Below are 14,711 nucleotides of genomic sequence, written 5' to 3' on the forward strand. Positions count from 1 at the left end.
CTGAGTCTATCTGTGTCTCTGTATATATTTAACCACACTAGAACCTAGGAAATGAAACACAATAGCAGCAATAATTTTGCACCATTGATGTCTAATATTTGAAACTATAGATACCTGGAGCTAAATGTGTTGCATCTGGCTGACAGCTTTGCTTGGGTATCACCTCTTTACTAACCACACTTTACAAGCAGAGGCAGTAAAATATAGTAGGAAAATGACTAAATGTGGAGTCTAGAAATATGGGTGACTCTTGGCTCTGCTGTTTGCTAATTGCATGAGCTTGGACAAGTCACTTAACCTCTATGCACCTCAGTTGCCTCTGCAGTTTTTTTCGTGAAGTTATTGATCTCATTCAGAGATGTACTTGAAACTGAAATGTGTATATATTCTATTTCTAATCATATGGGCCTGGCTCTTAAAAAGGAAGACCTGCTAAATCATAACAATGAGAAATACACTTATCTTTATTGTTGAGAAATAGTTATCAGCACCACATGACACAATGAATTCAAAGGAAAACATGAAAAACAGAGGCAATTCTAAATTCCAGTCAATCAAATGCTGAGATTTCAGTACTGAACATGTAGAAACTGATCTCACCAGCACTAAAATGCACTTAGGAAAATGGAAAAGAATTGTAGAATTAAGTTTATTATTTATTTATGGATCTCCATATCTATAAAAGAATACTAGATTTTTAGTTAGGGGACCCAAGTTCAAATCCAGCTACCCATATGACCTTGGAGAATCCCTTCATCTCTTTGGGCCTCCATTTTCTCATTTGTAAAATGAGCAGGTTGCCTTTCTAAGGTGCCTTCTAGCTCTAAATCCTATGACCCAATACACCTAATTCACAAGAAAAGGAATAGAGAGTACTACTCTCGCATGATTTCTTTTTTCTTACTCTTTCCTCGTCTATCTTCCTGGGATAGCAGTCACATGATCTCCTCAGTGAACCTAAAAGATGCAATTTGGAATTCTCTCCCATTTCAGCCTACCCTCATAGCCAGGACCTATTTACTAAAGTGAAATTTCTAGTTCAAAAAGTGTTTGGCACTAGGATTTTCACCAAATGTCATTTTAGAATTAATGTAATAATTAAAGTTATTTGGTTTTGGCTAATTGACATTGTTCCCTCTGCCTAGTTTATTTGAGATGTTTATTTTATTAAATGATATCTCAGCAAATATTTTCATGTTATAACTCAGAAATTGAAATAATTTTGATGCAGAAGTCTCATTCCAATCACTCAGATTGAACTATGTTAATATCCCACTAGGTCTGACACAGAAATAGCCACTTAGCAGCAGAAATAAAAAGTGAATTTGAAAGACATACAGAAGAATGTACTGCCAAATATCTATACTAATGCAAATTATGTTTCAAAATTTCATGACAAAGGAAAAGGAAGGTGAAGCAGATTGGTATTACTGTTGACAGGAAAAATGTGAAGAAAGCAAACAACCCATTAAAATTGAGAAATAATGTGAAAATAGGACTAAACAACCAGATGTGGAGCATTTAATGACATTAGTGGAGGAAGGGAGGAAGAGTCCCTTGCTACCATGTTAATGAGTATTCTGAGAATTTTTATGGGAAACAGCACTCTTTCTTAGAGAAGGATTAATGAGTGACTCTAGGAACATACAGATGTAGAAAACTTCTGTAAATATAGTACTTCTCTCCACATAGTTTGTTTTAAAAAGTCCTAAATTGTATCTTAATCCTATTATCCTAACTAGACCATGCCTTATTTAGAAATTCTATTTTAAATGTTTTTATACCAACAAACTCCTTCTGTAATTCTAACAGAATAAGGGAATATCTTCAATTTAAATAAATTTACGTGGGACTTGAGCTCTTCACAGAGTAGTATACCTTCAAAACAGGACCCTGCTCTGCTGCAAAAGTCTTCATGGATTCTCAGCTATATCTATTACTGATGTAAAAATGACTTGCTAGTATTTTTATTTTTCACCCTGGAGCTGCTGAATATAAAGCATTGTAGAAATAGCAATAAAAGGATATTATTTCAAATATTTTTTAAAAAAACTTAATAAAAAAACTCAGTGTTAAGGCAAGTAAATGGTACAGTGGATAGATGCATAGCTGCACACATACAAACACACACAAATAAAAACAAAAACACTCAATGAAAACACCTTTTAGGAATGAATGGGTTAATACCTCATTTGTGCCTAAGATTTTATTCTCTGAGTATATTTGTATCTCTGTATATATTAATGGGCTTGATGTCAAGAAGACCAGAGTTCAAATCCCGCCTCAGACAAATTATTAGTGACCCTGTGACCCTGGGCAATTCACTTAACTTCTGAATGCTTCCTTTTTTTCTGGTCTATAAAATGAAGAGGCTGGCTCTTAGAGGTTTCCTCCACCTCTACATCTCTGATACTATGATTGAGGAAACATTTAAAATAGCTGTGTGACTTTACATGAACCAGGATTCCTTGTAAATTATTCATCTGTATTAAACTGGCATATAAAATTGAGAAGATTGTTATTTGCTCTGTTATAATCATTCATAATAATTATGTACACATAAGTAATTATTATTTATAATAATTCAAAATTAATTTATGAATGTAGGAAAGAGAGTTGGTTCCCTCCTCCCTCCCTAGCCCAGTTGATCTAATCACAGAAAACAAGAAGATAACAAAGGTAATGAGGTATTCAGATGCTGCACCGAGTAGCAAGCAGCAGAACCCCAGGAGAAGACAAAGGGCAATGAAGTCCTATAATACCAGACATCTGAGTGCCTTGAGCATGTGTTTTCCCTGCCTGTGCACCTCACATTTTTACCACTGATGTTGTATGTATTTGTGGGAGAATATGTCCAGGATTACAGGGGAAATCTTTTGTAGCTACTATTATTCATATGTCATCTTAGTAAATTCTTTTGCTTTGAGCTAATTGTGTGTCCTGGCTGACTGTTAAAGGTAATCACACAGATGGGTGTGCTCATGAGCACTTACGAGTATCAGGAGTGTTGGCCCACAAAATACCCTAGAACCTGCAAGTGGGTTTTGCCCTGAGGTCCCAATCTGCAAATCTGTGAATGCCATGTTAGGAATGTAGGCTAGCTCTACCATGGGGTCTTTGTCCAGGTTATATTTGGATGCCCTGTGCATTTCACTATCAAGTGAAGAGATTTTCTTATCTAACACTTTCTTTCATGGATACCCTAGTACTGCAGGAATCTAAGAAAGAAAAATTAATTAATCTTTTTTTCTTCCAGTGCCCCAAAGAGGATACTACATGAAACATTCATTATTTTGAAGTTAAGAAAAACAAAGTTGAACTTTATTTTTTAAAATCTCTGTTCCTGGTTATCTTTATGGACAATTGTAGGATGCTCTAAAAGCAATGATCCTGGTAAGTAGAGCTCTTTCTTGATGTGGTACAAAACACATCTACAAAAACCATCTAAGCATGTCTATGAATTCTCAGCATCTAAATAATTGGTGATGGATCAGTGATTTTTATCAGCACGGGAAGCCACTGATCTGGGAATTTCTTCTGCCAACAGAGATTGCGATGTCTCTAGGACTTGGTAGATAAATCTTAGGAAACTGCCAGAGGTACAGGGAGGTTAAATGACTTGTCCAGGATCACACAGCCAGTAACTGTTAGAGATAGGTTTTGTATTGAGGTTTTCTTGACTCCAGCCCCAGAACTCAACGTACTAGGACACATTGCTTCTATATCTAAAGAATACATAAATACAAATCAATTATTATAGTGTTCCTCAATTTAAACTACTTTCCTCTGGCCCCTCCCCCCGGCCATTTTCTTCCTTTTCTCCTGATTTTAACCCAAATTTTAAGGCTGGACGGTAAATCTAATTCCCCAAAATGTTCTAAAATTCCCAAATGTAGGGTGCTAAGCTTTGAAACAAATCCACCAGCACTGCTTTTCAATTAAATGAGTAGTACTTTGCTACAGAATAGAGAATGAAATGAGAGAGAACCATGACAAACAGCATTTTTGTCTATCCATTTATAGTTATGACCACACCAGGAAACATTTCTGTGGATTTCTTTGTATATGAAACAAAATCATATTTCAAACATCAAATTTTTTAAAAGTGGAAAATCCACAAGTCTATGAATTTTAATGTGCTTCTAAGTTCAATTTGAATGGCATAAACCAAACTCTCTAGATTTGTTATTATACTTGCTGAGGCAGGAGAGAGTTACCTTTGTTCTAATGCAATAGCCAAGGTAGGAAGGGTATTAGTGAAACCTGTCCTACTGCCATCATAATTGTTCCCCATGTTTTATTAATTGAAGGCTAACTGTGCATTAATCTAACAATGAAATTTAAATAAGAAGCTGTGAATTCCAGCTTATTGAAAAAAAACAAATGAAATTAGGAGAAATGTAAGCAAAATGGTGATATACAATAAATACAGAAAATATATATAAAATATTCACAACCAGGTGGCAATACTTCACAAAAACCTAATAAAGGTTTTTTAAAAAAAATATTTTTTCTTTGTCTTCCTCTTAAAAGCAAGATAATCCATTTCTCTCAGTCAACTCACCCAACATTTTCTGCATCTTCGTCACACTCAGCTTTATATTTGCAAGGTCCACACTTGGAATGTTTCCTGTGAACTTCTGCCCCTGACCCTTCTTCCTCTGTTTAAAGAGAAAAATTGCATTGTCAAACAAAAATCTCCCTCTTTCATGTTATGCTTTATATCAGCTCTTTTCAGTGTTCAGTGTCTCCAAAATCTATGTATAAGAACTCTACAAAACACCTTCCTCTTCCTCCCTCTTTCCCCTCATCTCATTTTCAATTCAGCAAATGTCAGTACTCTATATTCCTGGAGAGGTAAAAATGAACTGGCACTATCAGGCTAATCCCCTTAGCCAGACACAGACTGGAGCATGACAATATTTGCAAGGACATTCACTGAACATTTAGACATGATGTTCATATTATTGTCCAGGGTAGGTAGGTGGTGCAGACAGGACAAGGGCTGGGAATCTGGAAAACTCATTTTCCTGAGTTCAAATCTGGCCTCAGACACTTATTAGCTGCGTGACCCTGGGTAGGTCACTTAACCCTGCTTGCCTCAGTTTCCTCATCTATAAAATGAGCTGGAGAAGGAAATGGCAGACCACTCCAGTATCTTTGCCAAGAAAACCCCAAATGGGGTCATGAACAGTTGGACATGACTGAAAGGACTCAACAGGACTATAATTATCACCAATGAACTACTATATTCCTTCTCTCATCTCCTTCCCTCCATTGCATAATGTAGGCAACTGAAGGGCTTTAGGTCTAGGCCAAAGTGAGGCCAATTGGGTTGCTGAAGGGGCATCTCTGGATGTTCTAGGAACCTCCAACCTCTTCAAGGATTTTGGCCTACACAGAAGAGTTCTAGACGGAAGCATATTTTGTATAATGTAAAGAATACTGGATAAGCAGGAAAAAGGCCTGAACTCAAATATTTTCTCTGACACATACTAGATGTGTGACCTTAGACAAAGCACTTAATTTCCCTGTGTCTCTGTTTTCTCTCCTATAAAAAGGAATAACAATACTCATACTACCTCCCACGTGGATTTACTTTGAAGAAAATGCTTTGTAAACCTTAATAAATGTAGGTTATTAGAATTATTATTATTACTAGCCTAGATTAGCAATATCGCAATGGCATTAAACTAATGGTTAAATGACAAAATCTTAGAATTTTGCAGTTGGAAGGAAGCTTAGATGTATAGGAATTCCATTGATAACATCCCTGATGGGCAGTCATCTGAATACTTTCAGGTCCTTTTTTGGAACAGATTTAATTCTTAGAAAGATCTTCCTTATATTAAGCCAAAATACGCCTCCTTATACTTTTTGCTCATTAGTTTTAGTTTTGCTCCTTGGCACAACATGGGATACATATTGCTGTTTTCTCTATCAATTCTTCAAATACTGGAAGAAAGCAATCCTTTCTTCCAACCTTCTCCCCCTAAACAAGCAAATCCTCTCTTTTTCAGTCTGTATGTCTCTACCTCCTTCAACTTATCCTCATGTAGCATGGTTTCCAAACCCTCTGCCAATGTGATCACAATTCCACTGAAAATATAACAATTGGAATTGAAAGCAAACATGGTCTGACAGTAGCATGTCAGAGCATGTCAGAGATTATTACTTCCCTTGTCCTGGACACGACATTTCAATTAATGCTGGGTTTTTTTGTTTTGTTTATTTTTGGCAACCATATCATACTATTGGCTCATATTAATCTTGCAATTAACTGAAACTTTTAGGTCTTTTCCCGCATGAACTGGGGTTAAGTAAGGGACTCCCTATGTTATAATTGTGGAGTTGATTTTTTTTTTAAAAGCAAATGCAAAATTTTTAATTTTTCATCTTGTTAGCTCTGTTCCTCTCCATTGTCCTTTGGTTTACCCTCACCCTTAATTCTTCAGAGGCTGTGGCATTCTACAATATTATTATTACAGAAGATCTCTATAGCCAATCCTAGTTCCTCTCTTGAACCAGAACAGTCCCAGATGACTAACTGCCTAATGGCCATTTTTACATGGATAATGATCTCCAACTCAATTTGTCCAAAACAGAACCACCTGTTTTTTTCATTTCAGACTTATTATTTCACTGGGATGTGGAAACTCTCCCCATCCCCACCCCCACTGATGAAAATTGGCAGTTTGCCTCCAATAGATAGTCTTGGAGTTGCTTAGAACACTGAGAGCCTGATTGATGTGCAAATGGTCACTGAAAAACTCAATCCTTGATGGATCTTCGATCTCATCCATTAGAAGTCCTCACCAGCAATTCAGCTCACAACCCATATCTCCCTGATCCTCCAGTGATACTCTTGGCCAAGCCTTCCTATAAGCTGACCACCATGTTCACTCAATGTGATAAAGGCCTTCCTCTCTTTCTCCTTACATCCCAGGAATACCAGTTAATCACTCTGGTCGCCCATGGTTACCATGGTCCTCCTTCCTTCTCGAAGAGGACCAATGATATTGCAAGGGTGATGTCTTGACTTGCAAATGAATTGGATTTAAGTGAGGCAGAGCTGTGCAGTCATCAGCCTCACTCTCTCCTCCAGAGCCATGGAAGTCCAGTATATGTGAGAGGAAGGATTTTAACTCATGTCTTACTGACTCTAGGGCTATCACTTTATCTACCCCATATACCCATTACCTTTTACTGTCATGACAACTTTACTATATTTAACTTTCCTAGTTGTGAGCCAGAAATCCTCCTCCAGTTGCTCAGGTGATCTATACTTTTGCCATGGAGGTTTTATAGTTTTCTTTATAAATATCTTGTAGGGCTCTTAACAGATAAATATCCAAATGATTCCTTTCATTGGCATTTGTACAAAGGGAATCTTTTTTTCCCCATGATTTCTTCCAGCAGTTTCTTAAAATTGGCATATAGAATATGACTGATTTTTGTGTATTTGCTTTATTTCCTCTTTGTTTTTGTTGATTTCCTCAGATTGTCAAAGTCATGTACTCATGTCTTTTAGTTAAGACACACACAGGGCACACCTGGGGATAAAATTTCTTGTAAAATGGAGATCGGCAACCACTCTACAACTTAAAGTCTTAATTCTTTGGAGCACTGAGAGGTTAAGTGACTTCCTAGGGTCATCCGGCCAGTGTGTGTTAGAGGTGTGACCTGAGCCCAGGTCTTCCCGACTCTGAGGACAGCGCACTCTCTCTATGTCACTATACCGCATGCTACCTCTTATGTACTATTGTGATCTCTTAATTTCTTCCTTGTCAATGCTTTTCTTTCTAAGATAAATTTTTTTTCACAATTTGCTGTTATTATTGAAATTTCTAATACTATGCCAAACAAAATCGGTTAACTGTGGGCATCTTTGTTTTGTCTTGATTTGAAGGCAGGGACTGTCTTTTCCTTCTTTTTGTATCCCCAGTGCTTAGCACAGTGTCTGGCACATACTAGATGCTTAATAAATATTGACTGATTGATCGATTGATTTTAATTGGAATGCCTCTAATATTCCTCTATTGCAATTAATGTTAGGTCTTGGTTTGGCTCTTGTTTCTTATCATCTTTAGAAAGAATCTCTCTAATTCTATTGTTTTTAAGGTACTTTTTTCTAAAAATCATAAATTTTTATTAAGTGCTTTTCTGCATTTATTGATAAGATCATATTATTTTTGTTATTTTATTGATAAAATGAGTTACATTAACCCTTTTACTAATATTAAATTATTCTTGGATTTCTGGCCACGTCTTAATTGGTCAGTGCTAAGACAGTACGGTATAGGGGCAGTAGAAAGAACACCGGCCCTGAAGTCAGGAGGACCTGAGTTCAAATCTGGCCTCAGGCCAAACACTTGACACTTACTAGCTGTGTGACCCTGGGCAAGTCACTTAACCCCAATTGCCTAAAAAAAATAAATAAATAAAAAATAAGACAGTATGGTATGGTAGAAAGAATACTACCAGGAATCAAGAGAAATCATAGAATAAATTTGACTCTGAAACTAGATGTATGACCTTGGGTAAGTCATTCATTAGCCAGCTAAGTCAAATGGTGAATAGAGCACTAGGCCTAGAATAAGGAAGACCTAAGTTCAAATCCAGCCTCAGACATTTGCTAGCTGTGTGACCATAGGCAAGTCACTTAACTTCTGTTTACCTGAGTTTCCTCATCTGTAAAATGGAAATAATAATAGCTTCTACCTCCCAGAGTTATGATGAGGATCAAATGAGACAGTAATTGTAAAGTTTACATGTCTGGCTTGCCATCTCTGGCACATAACAAGCACTATACAAACTCTAGCTATTATTATTATTATTCAAGTTCTCAGGGCCTCAGGTTTTCCATTTTTAAAGTAAGGATAGTACTGATTGAACAGGGTTTTGCAGGGATCAAATGTGTTAATGTATACAAAATACCATATGTCATCTACTATTGCTGTATTCTGTTTGCTAAAGTTTTATTTGTGATTTTTTGCATCTATATTTATAAGCCTGTAATTTCCTATTTAAATGTTGTCTTTGTCTGGTTTTAGAATAATTATTACATTTGTCATGTAAAAAGAACTGCACCGAATGCCATCATTTCCTATGTTTAGAAACACTGTATAATAAAGGAACTATTTGTCCCAAGAACATTTACACATTTTTCCTATGAACTCATCTAGCCAAGATAATGTGGGGAGAGAGTAGTAGTAATTTTACATTATGCCATAATGCACAGAATGCTGCACCTGGATGTAGGGAGACCTCAGTATCAAATCTGGCTCGCATATTTATTTGATCAAGGGTGGGTCACTTAATCTCTTGGATCCTCAGTTTCTTTACTTATACAATGCACCTACCTGCACTTGTGAAGTGACTAGTACCTTCACTACCTGTTTCACTATTCAAATATGGGTTACTGTTAATTCTTCCTCTAAAACTCATTCTATCCAAGTTGCCTATTTCCTGTTGAAATGGTTTGAGTATTTTATATTATTTCATTTTTTTATATTCATTTTTTCATTTTATATTTATTTCATTTAGGTTCTCTAAGTTATGAGTATATTCCTCTGTGAGCGTTTTAAGGGGCCAAGTAGATTAAAAAATTTATTTTGCATAATTAAGAAGCAATTTGACCACTCTATGGGCAGCAATTCCAGTACAGCAGACTGGTCTGTGTTAGACAGTCTGCAATGGCAGCCTCTCAGTTAACAAGGAAGCATAAGCAAGAGATGAGTCAGTTACTATGAGGTACTAAGCAAAGACCAGGAGGGAAGTTATGTCTAAGATGCCAGGGCAGGTCAGCAATGTGGTGGTGAAGGTATGCAAGGGTCTGAGGTTAGGCAAGACTTTAATAAATTGGGTATCCCAACAGGTATAAGGTTGCTCAAAGAGAATTATAAGCAACTGGATCTGCTAATTGTGATGAGTGATTGAGCCATGACATACATGCTGACTTCGGTTTCTCTGTTGGTCTAACAAGCTTCAACTAGATAGCTCCTAGCCACCACTACCATTCTGTGCATGAAAAACAGCTTTATTTTTACAGCAGGGACCACTTGATTGATGGTTTTATTCTTTTATTTCAGTCTTACTTTCCTTTCTCTTAATTAATTTTAGTAATTCATGTTTACTCTCATTTTAAAAAATTAGTTATTAATTATATTACTCTTTCTGAGAAACTAACTCTTAATTTTATCAGTTCAATTATTTTTTAAAAAGTATTTAATTTGTCTGCTTTCATTTTAATGGCTTCCTTTTTCCTATTTTCCTTTGCTCTATTTCTTTTACGTTTTTATAAAGACTTATGATATATGTCTTGGCTTAGCCTGACTGCTGCTGGAAGCTGCAAGTGGAATGCACTGAGGATAAATCAGTCTGGCCAAGAAAGTTCACCTAAAAGGATGATGGAGGGGGAAGCACTAAAGAGAGGTATCAAAGGGAGAATCACCAACCAAGCCTGGTTGTTTTTGTACTTTGGCACCTGGTACTTTGTCAGAATTATGTGTGTATGTGAAACATACACACACACACACACACACACACACACACACACACACACCCCTACACACACATACACACACACAGAAGCATAGATGTAGCATCTGGTCTAAAGCTGGAAGAGATCTCAGAAGTCATCTAATCTAACACGTCCATTTTACGGATGAAGAAACTGAGGACGAGAAAGGTTAAAGTTTCACTGGTAAGTAGCACAGCTTGGATGTGAGATCAAGTTCTGTAATTGCAAGTTCAGAGTTTTTTTTTAAAAAAGTTTCTTTTTTGTTATGAATTTTTAAAATATCAGCAAACATTTTGACATACAAGTAAATCAGAAAAAAAGGATTATATATGAAACTTTGAATCTTCAAGTATGTGTTTCTTAAATTGTATCTTAAATTTATCACACAACAAATTCCCACCTCCAACCCTAGAGTCACCCCTCTGTAATAAGTAAATATTTGGTTGTTCAGTCATTTTCAGTTACATACAATTCTTTGTGATCCCATTTGGGGTTTTCTTGGCAAAGATACTGGAGTGATTTGCCATTTTCTTCTCCAATTCATTTTACAGATGAGGAAACTGAGGCAAACAGGGTGAATTGACTTGCCCAGGATGACACAGCTAGTAAGTGTCTGAGGCTAGATTTGAATTCAGGTCTTCCTGACTCCAGGCCAGTGCTCTATCCACTGCATCACCTAGTTGCCCTAATAAATAAGTATATTCAAGCAAAATAAATCAATACAGTGGCCATGTCTGAAAATGTATAGAAACAAATTTTGCACTTTTTGAACCTCTAGGTCATCAGCTCTCTGACAAGAGATAGGAAGCATGATTCATATTTAGTCTTTTGAAGTCATGATTGGTCTTTGCATTGATTAGAGTTCTTGAGTTTTTCAAATGCTGTAGTCATTGTATAAATTGTTCTCCTGGTTTTGTTCTGTTTTTTTTAGCTGATGATCTTTGGGCGGTTATTTTATATCTTGCTACTTTACTGAAGTTATTGTTTCAATTAAGCTTAGTTGAATCTATGGTTCTTTGTGAAGCATCATATCATTTGCTAATAGTGATAGTCTTGTTTCTTCTTTCCCTCTACTTTTCATCTAAATGTCTGTATCTTGTCTTATTGTAATAGCTTGTATTACCAAACCTACATCAAATAATACCTTATGAGAATACAACTACAATGAGCTGGCCATGTTGTTCAAATGCCAAAGGTACACTTGCCTAAAAGACTATTTTATGGAGAACTCACATAGGGCAAGCACTCACATGATAGTCAGAAGAAGCGATACAAGGACACTCTCAAGGTCTCTCTTTGGAATTGATTGTGTGACATGGGAGACACTGGCACAGGACCACCCAATATGGCATGCCCTCATCAGAGAAGGGGCTGTGCTCTATGAGCAAAGTAGAATTGAAATAGCTCAAAAGAAACATGAGATGCACAAATTTAGAGAATCTACCCCAAATGTTCACATAGACTATTTGTGCCTAACCTGTGATAGAACATTTCGAGCTCATATTGGTTTTATCAGTCACAGTTGGACACATTGTAACTTGACCCTAACATAGTGATGTCATTTCGGTCTTCTTCGAGAACACATGACAACCACCAAATAATACCAATAACAATGGATATCTTTGCTTTACCACTGATCTTAATGGAAAGTATTTTTCCATCTCTAACAATGCTAGGTCTTGGTTGTATATAGATACTGTTAATCATATTAAGGACAAACGCATTTAATCTTACACTTTTTGGACTTTTTTAAACATAAAGGGGTAAATATTAGGTCAAAAGCTTTTTCTGCATCTATTAATATATTAATGTGATTTTTATTGTTTTGTTATTGATATAGCCTATTATGTTTATAGTATTCTCAATGTCAAACCAACTCTGTTTCATTCCTAGCATAAATCCAACCTGGTTACAGTACATAATCTTTGTGATGTGTTGCTATAGCCTCTTTGCTATTATTTTACTATTTTGTACTAATATTTATTAGCGAATGAATATTTGTTTATAATTTTTGTTCTGTGCTAAATCTTTCCCTGAGTATTTTGGCATTAGTACCATACTTGTCTCATAGGAGTTTTATAGTATGCCTTCTTTTTCTATTTTTGCAAAAAAAAAAAATGTACACTGGAATAAACTGTTCTTTCAATGTCTGATAGAATTCACTTATAAATTCATCTGGGCTTAAGCTTTTTTTTTCTTTAATAGCTCATTTATAGCTTATTCAATTTCCCTAAGTTTGAGGATCTATTTCTTGTTCTTTTAATTTATATTTTTATAAATAATTATCCATTTTACTGATCATTTAGTTGGTGTATTTGGGTAAAATAATTCTAACAACTTCCTTTATTTCTTCATAAATTGTGGATATTCCTTTTCTCATTTGGTTAATTAGGTTTTCTTCTCTTTTCTGTAAAATAAATAACTTGTTTATTTTTTTAATAGGTCCCTAGTTTAATTTATCAATTCAGCAAATTTATTTTTATTTTCATTTTTATCTCTTTGATTTTTTGGAATTTATATGTGTCTAAATTGGTTTTTTATGCTCTTGGGTTTTTTTAGTTGCATGCCAAAGTCTTTGATTTGTTCTTTCTCTTTTTGTTGAAAAAGTGGTTAGAGATATAAATGTTCCCTAAATGACTGCTTTGGCTGCCTCTCAAAAGTTTTGGTATGTAGCCTCATTTTGCTGATTTGTTCTTTGATCTATGCAATTAGAATGTTATGATTTTGCCTCCATTTAAGTTTGGCTCCTTTCTTCAAATACTCCTTGTTGATTATAATTTTTTATTGAGTTGTGGTCAATAAGGGATATATTTAACATTTCTGCTTTTCTCTGTGCATGTGTGTGTATATGTGTATGTTTTTTAATGCCCTAGTACATGGCTGATTTTTGTAAAGGAATTAAGCAAAGCTAAGAAATATGTTATTTTTTGAAAATCCCATTTAATTATCAAGAGAGCTCTCATCTCTAATGTTTCTCAAATTACATTTAGGTCCTTAATCTCTATTTTTTTTTTTTGCTATTTTTGTCTAGGTGTGAAAGGAGCACACAGAGGTTCCTAGCTATTAATGTTTTTGCTGTCTATTGTTCCCTGTAGCGCAGTTAGTTTTTTCCTTTGATCACTTAAATTCTGTGCCATTCCTTGCATACATATTAAGTGATGAGAATGCATTATCTATGGTTCTTTTAAGCATAATGTAGTTTCCCTTTTTATTTTTTAACCAGGTCTATTTTTACTGTTGCCTTTTCTGAAATCAAGATTGCTATTCCCACTTTTTTAGATTCACCTGAGAAACAATAAATTCTGCTTTAGCCCCTCATTTTAATTGCATGTGAATCTTGATGTTTTAAGTGGGATTCTTACAAACAACATATCTCTAACTCAATCTGCTACCTTTCTCCATTCTATGAATGAGTTCCTGCCATTCACATTCATGATTGTTAATCAGGCTTTTTCCTTTACCATAGCCTCTTTCACTTTTTCTTCTCTTTGCTGCCTCTCCTTCTTTGCGAAGAAAAAATGAATTTGGAGAAAGAAATGGAATGGAATTCATATAATAATGTATGATAGGAATGGTCTGTTCCCTGCCTCCACCCCTCCTCTCTTCAACCAGTCCAGATCTGGATCACTAGCTTTTAGCCTTTTATTCACACCCTTTCATTTGTTCCTCACATCAACCCTGGGAGGTAGGTACCATTATTATCTCCATTTTACAATTAAGGAAACTGAGGCAAACAGAAGTTAAGTGGTTTGTTCAAGGTCACACAGTTAATAAGTATCTAAGGTCAGACTGGAACTCAGGTCTTTTTGATTCCAGGCCCAGAACTCTATCCACTAAGTCACCTAGCATGCTTCTGCATGTGTACAAGATATAACAGAGCACCTCCCCTAAACTAGTCAAAATACATGACAAAATGGTCACAGAGGAGCCTAAAATTATCTCCAATGACTATGAAGTCTCAGCAAGAAACTGGATACCATAGAGATAATTGTTATGTTTTTCTCATTGCTGCCCGCTGATGGGACCCAGAAGAGAAAAATTAGCAGCAACAGAGATGTCGCTTCTTTGCCCAAGAATTGCTGGGCCCCATTTGCTTTTTAAATCCATTTCACCCACTCAGGCCTTAAGAGCTTCAGCCAGCATTCACAGTGTAGGCTGAATTCACTGTATTTCTCATTTTCTTTCCTGA

General features: G+C 35.8%; 1 protein-coding gene across 1 annotated transcript in view; it reads right to left on the minus strand.

The window, feature by feature from the left end:
- The window catches only part of TMEFF1 (transmembrane protein with EGF like and two follistatin like domains 1), a 145,265-nt gene that overhangs the window by 46,530 nt on the left and 84,024 nt on the right, over positions 1–14,711 (minus strand). The window contains exon 5 of the mRNA XM_027858997.1: positions 4,565–4,661. Coding sequence (XP_027714798.1) covers positions 4,565–4,661 — 97 coding nt within the window. The remainder of the gene's footprint in view (positions 1–4,564; positions 4,662–14,711) is intronic.

The sequence above is a fragment of the Vombatus ursinus genome, unplaced genomic scaffold (assembly GCF_900497805.2).
Source record: "Vombatus ursinus unplaced genomic scaffold, bare-nosed wombat genome assembly UNPS02014158.1, whole genome shotgun sequence".
Taxonomy (NCBI): Eukaryota; Metazoa; Chordata; class Mammalia; order Diprotodontia; family Vombatidae; genus Vombatus; species Vombatus ursinus.